The following is a 17770-nucleotide window of genomic DNA, read 5'->3' as shown; positions in this document are numbered from 1 at the left end:
TTTGAAGTCAAATTTGAGCTCCTCCTCGGCTCAACGTGATGACAAGCAGTCTGTCAAAAGCAAAAACAACAACAGATGAGGGAAGTAAACAGCGTGAGTTCAAAGTCTCAGATGCTTGAGCATTGACCCAAAGAAATGAGCTGTCACTAATTCAAAGACGGTAAGGGCTGCTGGTAGTTGGCTGCTACAAAGATGACAGCTCGCTCTGGCAATATAAAGATACTTGACACATGTCAGCATCTTTAAGAAAAAAAAATCTAATATTCATAGTAATCAATGCTCTTTGACATCACAGCGTGACCATCAAACTCCAATCACAGGAATCATCAGAAGATCAGTTTTGACAAGTTTACTTTATGCTCGACAATTACATAGGTATTGTTAACAATGCAGCTAAATTTAGTCCACCAAACTCAACAAAGCAGTAATTTTTTTTAGTTTGTTTTTTCCCCCTTCTGGTTGACGAGTAAAAAATGTCACTGATTCAACTGCTCACTACCAGCAATAATGTTTGTAATATTAACGTTATTTCAGAAACCAGTCTCATATTAAAAGACAATGTTTTTAATAGTGCGTCAAAAATATGTTATTTTTATTACGTGTAATAGTAAAGAAATACATTTTAAAAAGCAGTCATTTGCAGCAAGTAGCCAAAAATGCGCGGAGCTTATTTGCCAAAATTGTTGAAGCCAATGAAAAGCGTGCATTTCAGATATTAATTATGATATTTATATTTAGCGATAACTATTTTTTGTTGCAGACAAAATTTGAATTGACCGGAGTTACTTTAAGATCAATCAAATCAGCATCATGTTCAAACTAATACTTTCAGATGAAGAAACTAAACATCTCGCTTTAGAATCTCCAAAAACACGTTTAACAAGCAAAGTGTACGTATTCAGCACACCCTAGCAACATTTACTTAGCTCTGCCTATTATCTGTATGATGTGAAACGCAAGTTTGAGACTTTTATTCTCAATTTGTTTCAATGGATCTCCCCTTGTAACTCTTTAAACACATGAATAATAACAAATACAAAAATTTGAGTCACTTTCAATTATACTCATCTGCTATTCAACACATTTTAGAAGTGGCACATATCTATTTTTAGTTGTAAACATGATTAAAACACTCAAAGTGTCAAAGCGTGCCAGCAGTACAAACACGACAAAAGATTTAAGACATTATCTAAATTTGCTTGGACAAGACAGACACATGAAAGGGTGGGTTAAATGAGTAGGGCACAGTTAAACAAATGCTCACTATCAAGGAAATTGTGCGTGGCTTTGTTTGTCATCCCGTGATGAAATCCAGAAGAATAGTGCCTTAGGTGTGTGCTTGTATGTGTGCAGGTCAAGCTGTGTGCTGTTGTGGCTGTCTGCTATCCATTTCCTGGGACTAGGGCAGCATGGCAAATTTGCTGACTTGATAAATAGTTACTTCTCCATTAGACAATCAGAGCTGCCAACCTCCCTTGACCGCATTTTAGGAGTACCTTTGTCCCATTTCCGGAGTATTTCCGGAAAGAATGCGATTCACGCAAAATCGATATATAGAATGTAAAAAAACAACAACCGTAGGACAATTGAAATCAAACTGTTATTATCATGTTTCTACATTAATTGAAATATTGTGTCTTTACAAACTATTGAAAAAGTACAGCATAATGAAAAAAGTATCTTTGTATCGTCGAATAAAAAGCATCGTTCTAGGAGTCTGAATTTCATCCAAATTGCGATCCATTTTGCGCTTATTCCGAGGTTGCATATTGGTCAGTGCTGTCTACAGGGGTCTCAAACTGATTCCGCAGTGGGTCCTGGTCTTTGTTTCAACCAATCCAGTGTCAACAGTTTAACCAATGAGGGGTCTTCTAAAATAAGTAGCACCTGGCTGCAATCAGCTGATTACACTTGCAAAAAGTGTCCGCTTGTTCGGTTTGCATGAAAACCTGGGCCCTTTGTGGCCCTTTTAGGACTGGTAAGACCGCTGCTTTAGAACAACTCCAGAATTGATAGGATTTGCTATGAAAAAAAAGACTGGTGGTTTCATCAGCCTTAATACTTATTTCCCTTATGAAAAAACGAAAACGAACATTTTAAAGCAATAGAGGCTGTAATCGATTGCGAATCGATTGCCACGCTGAAGTCACACAAGAGGAATCATTTGTCAGAACGTGTAACTGGGATGATTCACAGTTCACTTTTAAGGTTCGACTATACATGAACCTTGATGTTTATTCTTTCCAAAGATGATGGAAGTGCTGATCGAACCAAGAAGATGCAACCTTGAGTTAATGGTGCTAAATCCCATCACAGAAAAGTCCCCTTTTTGCAAACGAAATGATGTGGGTCAACGAAGCTAATAACTATGTTTCTCTCAGTGTGACCCAGAGGTTAAACTCAAAGGGGGCACACACCGCCAATACCCTCTCCAATGGGCAAATCCATACCTGGGAACCGCTTTGTTTACTTATGTGTTGGGTAATTAAAATAGATTTTATGAGCGGAGGCCTAATCCTTTAAGAAATAACATTGATCCTTGCGACCGATGGGGAAAAAAAACAAAAAAACAAATGAGGACAGGGCTAAAGAAGAAAGTCGAAAATCGAGAAAGCCTGCATAACCTCATCTGAAGATGTCCATCTCCGTAAATAAAATGAGATAATTATTGAGGCACTGTCGTTTTTAACCCTACCTTTCATGCCACTGTAACCTTCCCATCACCAATCTTGTAAATCTCCACAAATGTGCTGCTTTTGGACATTAAGTGCTCGCGAAGCGTATTGTATGCCTCATATTTCAAGTGATGGTGAGGAGCTCTGTGCGTGTATGTACGTGGAGTGTGGGTTGTAATGGTTATCCATTATCATACAATACACAGCGACGGCAGCCTGATGATCATTTTTCGAGTGACTCATTTCTGGAAGTACCAATCTATTGGCCACTTGGAGGGAAGTGTCGGACGGGACTAATCCCAAAACATCCATTCAGGAGGTCACTTGGCGACCCCCTGATCTCTTGTTATTTGTCTCAGCATAAAGTACACCATGAACAATGGTTGACGTACAAGCGAGTTGGGGAATATTGGTAGCTACTTGGATTTAGGACTGCAACAGTCGACAGCTGAGACATTTATTGAAAAGGTACCTTTTCACGTGTACTTGATAGCAAAACCTTAAGAGAATGCGACCATTTTATGCACTGCTTATTCTCATTTGAATTTCTGCATTTTCCGAAAGAGCTCTGGCATTCTTCTATCAAAATGTACAAATTTAAAAAATAAAAGTACAAGAAAGAATACAGGACTGCACAGTCTACTTTTACACATTGGTTTGTAGGGGTGGTCAGTGGAGATTTCTGAAAATGGTGTGCCTTTCGGAATGCAAATTCACACATTCACCTAAAATTGCATTGATCAAAAACTATCATACCGGTTGGAAAATGCATTTTTGCTTAAGGACTCATCGTGGCAGTGTTTCCACTTATGGGTGGCAAGCTAGTAGATTAGCTCTCCAATAATGTTAAAGAGATACACAAAATGTGAACATGCTCTATAATACTATAATAAGAGTCAACAGTTTCTTCACTGTCAGCTCATCTTTGTTCGTCACAGAGGCAACAAACCACAGATCATAAAGCTCACATTAAACACCACTTTGGGTGGATAAATATGAAACAATTTAATTTAAAACGGTTCTCACTCGCGTTCGGTGATTTACATAGTAAAGGTGTGTGTTTTAAAACTAAACAAAGACAGTTATTTTGAGTCAATCAAAAAGGAGGATAATAAAAGGATGTCAGGCGTCTTGATATCAGATCTCGGAGGAGAAACTAGATGTGAGCTGATGAGCAGAAGGTATCTCAGAAGGGGGTCCAATGTTGGGGGGAAGTGGGGGGGATTTAATGTGATCATCAGGGACGCTCGACTTTCAGGGAACAGGCCCGTAATGAGCAATCAATAACATCTTTAACGGAGTTACAGCAAGTGGCTGACAGCAGATGCGGCTAACAGGCTACGTCTGATCTCCCATTACCACGCATATACACAGAGGCATATGGACACAAATGCACATAGTCTCCTTAGGTGTTGGCCATCCACATGGTGTCATTGTCTTGCCATCGATCGCTGTAATCACATCCACAACTGGTGAACACGGAGGCCCCACTACCTTTCATGCTTTCATTCTTCCAACTCTTTAAAATCTTTTATAATCGTGTTAGTTTGTAGCTTTGAGAGGTAAACAACTGTGGGGACGCCTCCATGTGTGGCCTGACATTGATGTTGATGACATAGACATGACCTGAATTCATGTAGTAGATTCGAAAAGAAGTTAAAATTGTAGTTCTTGTTGAAATAGGAGAAGGCCTAAATGTTTAAAGAGAGTTGCCTTCGTCCAAAAGAAGCATGTCAAAATTTGAAAAATAAAACACTAAAAGATCAGCAGACAAAAACTGTCTATTTCCACACAGCAATAAAAATGCACTGTGTGAACGTCTGCAGATGAGGATGAAAAATGTAAAATAAAAAAGATGGTTACGTTGACATCACATGTTCTGCCGGTTGTTGATAATTAATTTGTTTATCTAAATAAGTAATGACAAATGGGTAAAACAGCCTCAGTATAACAGTCTATGTTGTGCAATGGGTATGCAACGAATTTATATTGTACGGAAAAGTCATTTGGAAAAAAAAAGGGAAGTCATCGCATAGCATATTACAACATGAAAAATCCTGTACACTAATGATGGTTAAGCAAATAAAAAAAACTAAAATCAAAGTTTCACCTCCTCACTGCATCGCTTTTTTTTTACATTTTAGCTTATGGAAGCACCATCAAGACACACAAACACGCACAGACAGACAAACACACACACACACACACACACACACACACACACACACCATAAAAAAAAGGTGGAAACTAAATATTCCAAATCCCTCAGAAGACCACACAAAGTTGCTGTGGCTAGACGATAATTCCACATTCTCCACAGTTATTCATTCTTGATGAGCATGAAAATCCATTTATCGACAAAAAGAAGCTGTACGCTCTTCACAGGACAATGTCGCTTTTATTGTCCCTTTACAAGGCCCAATTTTGGTCCACAAAGCCACCAGAGTGACTCGAGCCTTGGCAAAAAAAAAAAAAAGTCTGCATTCAATTGATGAACACATCAAGCGAAAGTGGATCACAAAGAAACAAGAACAAAAAAATGTTAAGGACACAGAGCAAACTTGCTTTTCAGATAAATTGGGGTGACCATATTTATACCCCCATAAAAAACGAGTGAGATGGACAGCTGCTCTAGGGTTCAATCGACCCCTGCACATATACCAGTGGGCACCATTGCGATTCTGCAAATTCACCCTGATTCGACCCCTTTTCAGACCTAAAACCCCATTATCAGCAGAAACACCCAGCTATACTCACAATTTTTAATGACGAGGTAAAATTCTGGGTTTGAGGACAAAGTACAGAAAGTGCTGAAGTTGAATGTAGTAGTACAGGATTGCTTAAGGATATGCTAAGTTGCCAGCTAGAGTTTATTAGGTCTCGCATTGCCCTCGCGGAGGTACGGGGAATTCTCATGGCGGGTTTCTTAGAAATCCAACACACGGTGTTACTAGAAGAGTAAGGGCGAAACTCCAAAAAAGCATAATAGCAGGAAAAATATGTACATATAAACAGCTACAAACACACACAGCATACATACTCTTACAAAACTAACAAGCTGTGTAAGTAGCTAGGGAAAAGAATCTGTTTTTCACTATTAGCCAGTGTTAACATTCAACTCAAAATTTGAAACACTTTCAACTAATAATTGAGGTAATTAAATAACTATCTTTACATCACAAATTCCATCCCTTGGAATTGCGCTAATTAAAGTATGACTCGGTTCCGGTCGCATTTAATTTAAATCCATTACGCAGGATGACTAAAATTCATTTACGTCATGTTTACATTCCTTACAGATAAATGTTTCCCACCCTTTGTCTATTTTCTATTCAGATTTCCTCACATGGTGGCAGTCGGACTGGAGCCTCTCCCGGCCGATGTAACCGGAGAAAACGACGCTGATATTTGAACCCAGATTCTCCCGATTGTTAAAATGATCTGCCAATCTCTCCTATATTATGCTGTCCCCTAGATGAGCAAACTATCAATAAAACCAAAATATTGTTTTCTACAAAACTCATTTATGACAGTCTTTTGAGGAATAAAAATTATTTTGATAAACTTGTAACTGCATGTTGTATAGCTTGGCTGAAGTATAAGTGAAACAATGGTTAACAAAAAACTGTCAATAAGATAACGAACAAACTACCGATAAATACCATTCTTTCACCGTGCCAAGAATGACATGCGTAATTTTATATTTTTAACATATCGATATACTATGGTTCGTTCAGTAACCGCTCGAGTATGTTGTTTCTAATTATAGACCATTGTTGAAAATGACATGCTGCCTCTGAGGGTGCAAAGACTCGACAAAACAAGTCGTATTCTTGCTGTCCTGAGTTTAGGAGATTTTATCCAAAGACAACCTTGTTCCATCTTCACCCACTCTCAATCCAAAGGCGGTAATAAGTGACAAATGCACTACCAAGGTCTGACTGGTCTGATTGTCCTTCTCAAGAGATCAAATTGCAGCACGGAGCCAGATCAATACCATTTCCTCAACACACAGGAGACCTAGGAATCTATTAAATGGTGGGTTTCATTGAGTAATTAAACAGCCATTAGCGGCCCATGCCGTCGAACAATAAACATGATAAGCTGCTCATCGAGGACAGAGAGATTAATGCACAATGGGTGGTGACAAGCGCTGAAGATTTTGGCTACCAGAATAAATGGTAAAATGTCACCAACTGTCCAACCAAATGTCACCTTTTCCTTTAACTTGACTGTTTCAGCATATGCATCTAAATTACATTTTTTCATTGTGGCAGAATGGCAATGTTTTGATTTTTGTGCTAATTTTTATATAGGTCGCACTGGAGTATAAGTGGCAATTTTTATTTTATCATTAGCCAAGAACAAACAATAGCAAAGTAAAGTAACAATAGTAAAATGTAGAAAAACAGGTTAAATAGGCAGTATCAATTAACATAACAGATTTTGAAATAACCGAAGCCTGATAAAACAACATAATGTCAGTGGTCAGAGGAAAGAAATAATTGTTACCATTACTACTAGTTTCAGCTCAGCCCAGCTATGAAAAAAGAGCAACCTTTAGTCCGTACAATTTCCAGGACAACTGTCAGTCATTCAATATTTTGCTAAATAAGGTTTTAAATAGAAGGAATAATCAGAAATGGTGGTGGAAAGACAAAAATGTTGTTAAGAGATGCTGCAAACCGATTATTGTGATGTCTTTATGCAAAACCAAATGATGAAGCCTATGATTCCTTTGATTATAGCTATTGGATGTTAAAATATGTTTTTGTTATACATACTGCAGCAGCGGCTAAACACGATTGAAACAAAGTGTGCAGCACTGTACGTATTACAACGAGTAAAGAGTAGCACAAAGGAGGGAAATTAGAGCTTGTGATTATAAGAACAAAAAGTAAATAGACAGTTGTATTGACAATTGAGAGTCACATTCCCTATATTCACACAGAGAAATTAATAAGAAATATTTATCCTAATGTGTAACCCTGCTATGATGTGATTCCAACGGTGTTACAGTGAAGTTGAATGATAGAGCGGGCTACTGCATTTCCAGGAATTGTTGCTGATTTTCCAAGATATTTTCCACACATTAGAAGATCCTGCAACAACCCCATCTTTGTCGCATTTAATTGTTATTCAACCAACAATAAGGCATCTGTGTAATTGTCGGAAAATATGAATGAGCCATTCACCCACCCAGCCTCAAAGGAGTTGCTTGACAGCGGCCACCGAGTTTCTCCACTTGCCATCAAATGCCTCCCCCCTCCTTGCACCCCTGTAAAACATTTTCAATGCCTTAGCACTTGACACTTCCCCCTGGAAGCAAGTACTAAGCCTCTCTCTGATTTAAGCACTTGGCACAAGCGCAGCCACAATGGGGCAAATCATACAGTGCTTTGTGCGACTTAGAGGACAAAGCCCACATTAGCGAGCATGTCATCTGGACTCCCGAGGGGGGATTTTCTGCGGCCTTGAGGAATGTGGTGTGAAGAGGATAAATATATGTTAGTGGACAAGAAAATAAAAGGCATTGTGCCTAATCATCAAGATTTGATTGTTTCTTTTTTTTAAATCTATGCCTTTTTTGACCATTGTTTTTTAGCATAATGCTAGATGCAAGTATGGACAGAAGCCAATACGCTTTGGGAGAGCTTTGTTTTCTGTATTTTTTTTATTTATTTATTTTTTACACATAGAAGAAATATTCATCAAGAGCACTGGAGGTAAACTCAATGCCCGGGGCCCAGAGTCGACCTTTCACGTGGCTCGAAAAGACCAAATTAAAAGGCACCAATTTCACATCTCCTGCTAAGAGCAAATAATGAGCACCAATTTCATATTTCTTGCTAAAATATGTGATGAAGGACGTTTTGGGGAAAAGAAATGATATGAACAGCATTTTTGTAGCCACATCCCATTTATAAATCGTTGTTGAACAAAAAGTTTTGATGGCTTCTGATTTCAGAAAAAAAATGTATCATTTAAATATGTAATGATGTTAGTCGATTAACGTGCGTTCCCATTCACGTGGGCTCACCTAGGTAAACTGTAATTTGAATTACTTCTAAACGGCAAGTACAACTGCAAGACAAACAAATGTTAATTTTACCCTTAAAAAAAAGGATCGGTCTTAACATTTGAACATGAAAAATGTCGTGGCAAGGATATCATAAATTTGGCATTTGATGACTCAGAATGTAGGCTACAAGCTGCACGGTGCAGGAATGTGTCTTTTTCCAGCATTGGCCTGACATTTACACATTTTCAATGTAATATATTAATTGTTGTTGCATCCCTGCCACTGAGGATTTTAATGGCAGGTGGATGACATTTAAATAAGTTCATATACAGCATTACCGATTTTTTCCCTAACACACGCAACCAATGAATGGGAACTTGGTCTTTTTCCACAAAATTTGATGGAAATCTGGTGTTTGATTTTGTCTCATTTGTCTCATCGAACAAATAAAAACTCCTTGTTATTATGCTCAGCTGTGATAAACATGAACAGCGATAGGGAATATAAACAATTATACAATAAACTTTTGGTTATTAAGATGGGAAAAAACAAATCTTAGTTTTAGCAGCAATTCTGACCTCAACAATATCGGTGAGCCAACAGTGGACAAACATACACCTACTCAAAAGTCAATACCATGCGTGAATCCTCCTTCTTGTGCATGGTTAATGCATCGCATAGAGGAGCTGGGTGCAGGAGGACACCCTCATGCATGCACCCATCTCTGCATTCGATTTCTGGCCTCTCGCTCGCCTCCAGGCGTCAGACTTGGACCGACCGCACAACACAACACAACAGCGCATGTGGGGAATGAATCCTGCCACAAATAGCAGAAATCGGCAGGCCATTGAAAACCATCCCAAAATGTTTGTATAAATGCTATAAGATGGCAGCAAAGCATTACTTTTGTCTAAATTAAATTCCTCAACTGACTTCAACAGAGGTCTCAGGCACACAATTGGATGCATTTCAATTCCAACTCATGGATCTTGTCAAAAGGGCATATTTGTGTTGTTGATGTTGTGTCAAGTATTGTTCAAAATTTTAGCTCTCACAAAAACAACAATACCAAAAAAACAGTTTCAAACTTATGTTTCAGCTTGTTTTTCGGTATTCTGAAATTAAACTTTTCCGAAAACTTCCTCATCTTCTAGTGCTCATAATAAAAGAACGAACAAGAGAAGAAAACGATTTTTCACTAAGGTAATTGTCTTTTTTTTAATATGTTCTGTTCTAAATACAATATTGGCAATTAAATAATCAGTCAAAATCACCAAAAATAGCTGGTAGAGTAGAGATAATTTTGTGAAAAATTGCTTCAATTGAATAAATCACTGTCTAAATTTATTTTAAATGATCATGACAAAGTTAATTTTTCTATGAATACAATTTCCATTATATGTTTTAATCTTTAAATTTGAGGTGAAGGGGTATTTATAATGATAACATCAACTGAGAGAATTAACATTAGGTCACAGTTCTCCATCTTTGGCAGATTCGTAAAATGGCTTTATCAATTGCCCTTTTTAATGCTTTTTTTTTTACTATTAAATAAAAACCCTGCACGACCCTGACTTTTTTTGTTTAGACAACTGGCACATTACTACTCACAGAATCTGCATTTTGCTCTGGTTTTCTGAGGGGGAAGTAAACTTGTTGGCAGGGCACGCCAAGCGTTTAGTTTCTCCGCATATCAATGCATAATCACACTTTTCAACAGCTTTGCCTGAATTTAAAAGCCTCTCATTTGAATAATGATTAGCCACTATTTCTTTAGAGGTCATCTGTGTACAAGATTGCAAAATTTGGAGATGCATTTTCTTCTTTTTTTTTTGCTATTGTTCTTTTTTTAATTTGGTCAGAGGAACGGACATGCAAACCCTGAATGGTTACAACTTTCTCCACTGTAGAAAGTGGATTATGGGTCACCTTCTTTAACTAAAGCATGAACTTTTCCTAAATGGTGGATTAGGAATAAACATGGATTATTCATTTCAATGCAGAAAAATGAACATGGCGAAGCATTTTGTCAGTCGGAAACCTCTAAAAGAAAAACGTCTATGGTAGAAACTGGATCAAGTAAGGGTTATTGGCTAATTTGATGCCATTGTGATATCTGCCTTCATCTGGTCATTGGAGAGGAGAGTCCCGGACACATAACAAAACCTTCCGCAAATGTTTTGAGAGATTCTGTCATCCGACTGAAAGGTGAATTGTCGCAAAATATTTATTTGACCGCCTCTATATTGATTTTTCCTTTTTCTAACAATATTGCTACTGGGTTGTACTTCTAAATATTGTCAAATTCATATTGTTTTAAATATAAATTCTATTTGTCTCCATATCGCTGAAAATAGTTTAACCACCGGAGTAGTGTCGAGCATTTGTCTTAAAACTACATTTATTCCTTAGTTCGGGGTCGTATGATGTTGCCTTATTATTGAAAGAAAAAATACAAGGCATATTTGATGTTTCAGATTATTATTATTAAATTACGGTAACGCTTCGGGAATGAGAAGCAAGTCGGTAACAAATGTAATGTAATTTCATTTATTTATTGCCTCATTCACAATGTTTTGACCTTTGAAATGGAGTTTGGGAAAATGATGTAACAAAAGTCATGAGCTTTTCGGAGGATTAATGCAGATTTTGATGTGTATGGAATCCTTTCATTAAAATATCTCAAATCAATGGTTGAATTAAAAGAAATATTTCAGGCATATACATTTCAAATCAGTTTGAGGCTGAAATTTGCATTGGTATATGATAAAAATATATATTCTCAACCTAATTGAAAAGCAAAGCCTTGCAGTAAATTAACATGTTTCAGTGCCATTGTTGGCAAGACATGTCCAAACTATTTGAACTGGGAGGGGTTGGCAGCAAGCCAGTCCAAATGGATTGGACACCCATCGGCGGCAATGGCAACCACTTAGCGAATGTGACAGTTCATGTGAGATGTTTTAATTAGCTGGTTCATCAGAGAGGGCGTACGCTTGCAAATCAAATTTTATATCCCAGCAAAACTAGCGGGCCACTCATGAAAACTGGTGGCATAACCCTGCACTCCTGCTGCACAAGGTGACTTGAAATAGAGCATCTGAAAACCAGCAGCAATGGAAAAACGGACTCTTAAACAACAAGAGACAGACAATTCTGCTGTCGAGGAGACCGCAGCAGATCTACTTGTCAAATCTTTATAAGTGAGTTGCAGAAGCCATCCATACGCGGCGCATAAAGATTACAAAGCAAACGCTATCGGGCAAATGCGAAGTGAGCAGGAAAAGAAGACGTGTCACTACAAGACCAGAAGGGATTTTTTTTCCTTTACATTTGCATAACGCTTGTGGCCTCTGATGGGTTGCGGTGCACTTGCTTGCACATAGCAGACACTTAATATATTGGCTAAATGATGACAAGCCTTTCCTGGATGATGTTTGAAAGCATCCCACTTGTGTGAAATGCGCTCATACAGACAAGCCCGAGTTTCACGCACACATTTGGGCACACAAAAAAAAAAAAAAACACGTCGCCCCCATCAACTATGTTACATCTGTCAGGGGTCCCATGGGGCAGGCAGATTCCAGGATGGTAAAACAGCTTTTAATGGTAAACATTACAGACTGATAGAAAGTGTCAGGATAATTTATCTATATGGTCCCACAGGGAGTCACTTAGGCACCTTTAGCGCTCTTCACAAGAGGCAAAGCGAGGATTTAGAAAGCAGAAAAACTATCAGAGAAGCTCCCCGTTTTTGCACAGAAACGCCCCTACTGCACCCCCGATTAACTTGCTGTCTAAGCATCTCACATGCTGAGATGTGAGACAACATGTTACACATAAAATAAGTTCAATTGTTGCTTCAGTTATAAAAGAAAAGAGATGTTTAAAGCTACCGGCAAATACACTCAACAAGTTTCATATTTTTTTAAAACAACAACAAAGTCAAACAATACTTCCAATTGCTTCCTGTAGTTAAATATTATGAGTCAAGAACATGTTCCACTATTGAAATGATGTCACTGAATACTACCGAAATCTGTATTACTGCATTTTTGTCTTTAAGAAATTACTGTTTATGTGCCGTTTTATTTAATATAAAGTAAATATATATTAAGATTTCAATAAATGAGTATGCTGAATATAATTACATTTCTTGTAAAAAAGAAACCAGAAATTGTGCTTTTGTGGGGCGAAAACACCAAATTAACTTGCTATCACAATGAAAAGTGTGTTCAAACCACTTGCATAAAAACTGTATTTTTGTTAACTTTGTTTACTACAAGCGTCTCCTTACAATATGATTTAAAATTGCCCAAAAAAATATTAGTGTCTACAACACCAATGATTATTTCAGGAAGATCTCCAATTTTACACCTTTGGGATCAAATCCTTGGTATCTAATTAACAATCTCCGTTGATGAACATTTCGGACAAGCGTGACGAAAAAACAAATAAAAAGAGAGATTTAAAAAGAAATAAGATAAAGCTTACCATAGACAGTGTTGCTGCCACCGCCGCTGCTGCTGCTGATCATGTCGTGCTGGAAAATGAAGGAAAGGAGAATGAGATGCAATATTCATGCACAAAATAATAAAGAAAGGAACACATTATTGTTATGAATCATACCTAAGGTAGAGAACGACGTCAAAGAGGAAAAGATTGAAAACATTTGCATCGCATCGCTCGCGTCAACTTGTTGGAAAAAAGGCTAAGTGAGAGCGCCTGCGTGCGTGCGTGCGTGCAGGTGATCAAGTTATCTTCAATAAAGTGGCAGAGATCCACTAAAGCAAAACAATACAAGCTTTACAAATTAATATCAAAATAAAAGGTGCGGGTAAGGAGGGACCACGCGGACATGTCGATTAAAAACTTGGTGAATCATTCCTTGCTTTCTATAAAAAACGCGCACCTGCCACGCCGCCAGCCAAAATCCTGCTGTGGATCTCCATTAGTATGTTCTCCTTACCTGTTATTTTAGCCACAGGTCGAACCTTGAACGTGCAGTTTCGGTGGGGTGAGGTGAGCTGGGGTTTGAGTGGAGGGGGACAGGGGGTTGAGGGATTGTTTCTGGGCTTTCAGGACAGCATCGGAGCCAGGGGAAGTCTTGGTGGTCCGCTTAGAGCTGGAAGCATCCCAAGCGAGCTGTTCAGCAGACACTGACCACAGCAGTCACCGCCACCACCACTGCCATGTTGGAATCTCAGCAGTCGTTCGGAACAGATGCTTCTCACCCTGGCCGGGAGGGAGCCAGCCCTAACGCGCATGCGCACACGCCACTGGCTGTCTGCCTGTCTGCCTGCCTGCCACCGGCTGGCTGTCAGTTTAAGTATTTGTTTATTTAGTCGTTTATTTGCTCAAATCAAGAGTAATAGCCAGGGAAGACATCATTACCGATTTGCAAGATATTCCTTCATTAACCAGACTCTCAAAAAATGTTGACATAAAAAGTGAGGATGATTTTGAGCCTTCCTCTCCCTATAAGAAGTCATGTATTAAATCAATACAAAAGCTTGACTCTACTGGATTTATACACCCATATTTGTTTATTTTGTTATTTATAGAAAGAGTCTTAAACTCAATCAACTACTCAATAAAAGGCTCACTAATGTGCTAATATAGGCTGAATGAAGTGATAAAGATATTGTCTACCCTTGACCTGTAATAGGCAACTAAACATATGCTGTTAATTATTCAGCCCCCGATACAAAAAAAAAAACGAATGTATATAGATATAGCTACCAAAATCTGTTCTGATGGATCCATACATAAGCGGATCTGCCGGGTGGCTGTCCATATATTGGATGAAATAGAACGACAGTACAACCAAATGACAAAAAAACATTGCAAATTGACTTTGCATAACTGTTCCACATCACCAAAAAGCAATGCAGCATGACCTAACTCTACTTTAAAAACGGATCGAAGACAAGGATGGACATCTTTGTCCTGTTAGGTGTTTTTATCCCCGCTAAATTGCAATGGCAAGAGTCAAATGACAAGCTTTTTTTGTAGAGCCTGACCGTATGATCCTTACAATGATTAGCTCATAATTAAGTACATTCTAATCAGACTGGTGAGCATATATAGTGTTGCATCTTTACTGCTGCCTTTCAAGTCATTATTTCATGTCGTCAAAAATAAATGGGATGACTTAACCCCACACTCAAATGTCTGCGAACACCTAAAACTTAACATGGTGATATAAATTTGAGTCCACACGTAAAAGCAAAATTGAAAATTTCCACACAACTAAAACAAATAGGTGTTTTTTTTCAAATGCATTATCTTTCAGGGATCTAATTGAAATTTACAAGAGTTGGATGTTTTGGGGGGCTCAACATACAAACACAGCAAATAAAGAAACTTGAAATACAAAATTGGCAAATGAGTGTGTTATGTTTAAAATGCTGAACCCCATTTTTTTCTCCTTTTATCTCGATGTGAAATGTTTTCCGATGTTTTCTGTGCAATTGAAACTTAGTTCCTGAACTTCTGAAAGGCATTTTATTAGATGCACCAATGAGTTTACATTCAACCCTGCCTTTGTCTCGGGTCCTTAATGGGTTGATCACCATTAACTCCACTGCAAATCTCTCAACCGGTGGCCTATGGCTCAAATTAACCCCCACTCAGAGGGTTTAAAATTCATGAATTGTAGTAATACTGACATCACAAGATACATGAAGTCATGTCTCTGTCTCAACAGTTCAAAAAGTGACAGAACAAAGTCATCCCCTAGTCGTCTTCCCGTAGATTAAAGTGACCAAAGTACAGAATCATATTTAAAATGGTACCAAATACATTATCATGTATTTGTGTACTGTGTAGTCAACTCACCTGGTCGGCAACCAGTGGAATCCTGTTCCTGTGTAAAAATCTTGTGCCAGTACCAAAGAGAATGCCTTTTTGGTCACCACAAAAGAAGAGTGCTACGAATCCTACGAAGATACTGGTTGGATCCCCCTTCCTACTCTCATGTCTGTACGCCTAAAGGCATCTAAAGGCAATGCCATCACTTGAACACGCATACCTGAACAAATCAATAGATACACACATAATATTAACCCACCTCGACTGTTCCTGCTACTGTTTCACATGTGCAATGAATCCATATTCTGTTGTTTTTCTTCAACTCGCCTGACACAAATGCACTTTTCCACCTGTCAGGGTAAAAAAAAAAAAAGACATGACAGTTCACTTTAAGGTAAGGAGACTCAAAACAAATATGCTGCCAACTTGCAATATTTCATCTGCTACTATACATGAGTTCACTTCGCTTGTTGAATAAGAATTAATACAATGAGCATACACAACCTGATAAATTAACAGTGAAAATTAATTTCCAATGAACATTTATAAGTTATAAAAACTGATTCAGTTATCTTCTTCATTAACCTGATCATTAACATTTGTTTTTTTAATAGGTAACGGCATACCTTACAATAGGCGGCCCGGCAGATGAGTGGTTAGCGCTTTGGACTCAGTTCTGGGGTTCTTAACCTATACAAGTACACACTATATTATTTCACAGTATTTTTAAAGAACTTTGCATGAGGCAACAACATAATCTTGCTGCATTTTTATGTTACAGTGACAAATAAAGCAATTCTATTCTATTTAATTCAATTGGCTGGACTTCATGGTGTTGCATCACTGTAACTGTAGCTGGATTGTTGTTTTTTTTCTGTTATCCTCAATGTTATTTATATCATAATTTCACACAAAATGACAAACTTGTAGATATTGATGAATAAAATAAAGAAAACAGGAATATGTTGCCACAAAAAAAGCAACATACCTGAGTGCATAATTCATTATTGTCCATCTGATTGTTGATAGAGGCAAATCATATTTGATTATAACTAAGATAGTGGTTTCTCAGTTAAGCGGGTATTGTTGTGCAAGATGTAAACAAAAAAATACAGTTTTGCCTTTGTTATTGAATGGTTCCATTGCCATTGTAAGATATGAAATTGCAAAGCAGACATAATTGGATTTCTAATCAGAAACCACCCAAAATTTGATGCCCGACTTTTCCGGCCTCGTTGCAATGCATAGCAGTAGAATATCTTTATTACGAATACCTGCTCGTCCATGGCGATGTGATGGCCGGGATTATTGGATCCATTGCCGTTAGCAACAAACAATCTGCTCACATTGGAGAGTTTACAGCCATCTTTGTGTAGGTTTTTTTTGCCGGATGTCATAGAGTCGGTCTCGAGGCACAATTCCAATGAAACAGTCCTCTAGCATTGATACAACCTTGGTCAACCCCTGCAAGATGACCAAATCTGAAATATGCATAGTAAATGACATTAGTTCGTTCAGTGAGCGCCAAATTATCTGTGAAGAGTTATGAAAGGAAGTATTTGCCTCTTTTAAGCTAAAATGGAAATATTTCCCCATGTTTTTGCAGATCATATTTGGGGACCTTCATCAACCGAGTGTACAATTTTATCATTCTTTCTTTTTTAGAGCGGCTAGAAAAATAAAATTTAAGATTTCTAGACCAAGTTTATGTTTACATTCTTTTTTTTTATTCGCCTCATATATTCACAAGATTTTGACTGTCGTTTAAGCAATTCGGCATTGGCATACTTTATTGAAAGATGGCTGCCTTTTTGCAGGTAGATAGAGGCAAGGCTTGAAGGTTCATCTGCACTTGGCATTTTTCACTAGATTCAAGTGATTTATAGTTCAAGAGTGAATTATGTAAACACTGACTTTCCCTTTATTTTAAACTCAAAAGATAAGTGGCCAGGAAGATGAATGGTGTCAAGTGTTGATATGTTGTAAATGGTAAATACAAACCAAGAATATATTTATTCCATGATATATAGAATTAAGTAGAAGTCTGATGTTTTAACCCGTCAAGTCTCTAGGTGGCTATTGAAATAAAACTTCCAAAAAGTTGTGCTAACTTAGGATTTTAAGTAAGTTAAAGCACAACTCAAATCAGAGACTGGACTATTGGACAAGCGAGCTAGGCATGTCCATCTTGAACTCATACGTGCTCAAATGAACATTTTTTTGCTGGGATACAATTAAAAAGCTTTGTGTAGTTGTTCAA

General features: G+C 37.8%; 1 protein-coding gene across 2 annotated transcripts in view; it reads right to left on the bottom strand.

Moving 5' to 3' along the window:
- LOC144207387 (fidgetin-like) overlaps positions 1-13979 on the bottom strand; it is a 19987-nt gene extending 6008 nt beyond the window's left edge. Inside the window, exons 1-2 of one of the 2 annotated variants that reach the window (XM_077732846.1) lie at positions 13667-13979; positions 13192-13240 (exon numbers count right to left, since the gene is read on the bottom strand). In XM_077732846.1, the coding sequence (XP_077588972.1) occupies positions 13192-13234 (43 nt within the window). In that variant the 5' untranslated portion in view covers positions 13235-13240; positions 13667-13979. Of the gene's footprint in view, positions 1-13191; positions 13241-13326; positions 13473-13666 lie in introns of those variants that run through there. The other variant, XM_077732855.1, reaches the window with a different exon arrangement.
- Between the last annotated feature and the right edge of the window lie 3791 nt (positions 13980-17770).

This window comes from Stigmatopora nigra, chromosome 1 (genome assembly GCF_051989575.1).
Source record: "Stigmatopora nigra isolate UIUO_SnigA chromosome 1, RoL_Snig_1.1, whole genome shotgun sequence".
In the NCBI taxonomy this organism is placed as follows: Eukaryota; Metazoa; Chordata; class Actinopteri; order Syngnathiformes; family Syngnathidae; genus Stigmatopora; species Stigmatopora nigra.
The sequence above is the reverse complement of the archived record's forward strand: the minus strand, read 5'-3'. Positions and strand labels throughout refer to the sequence as shown.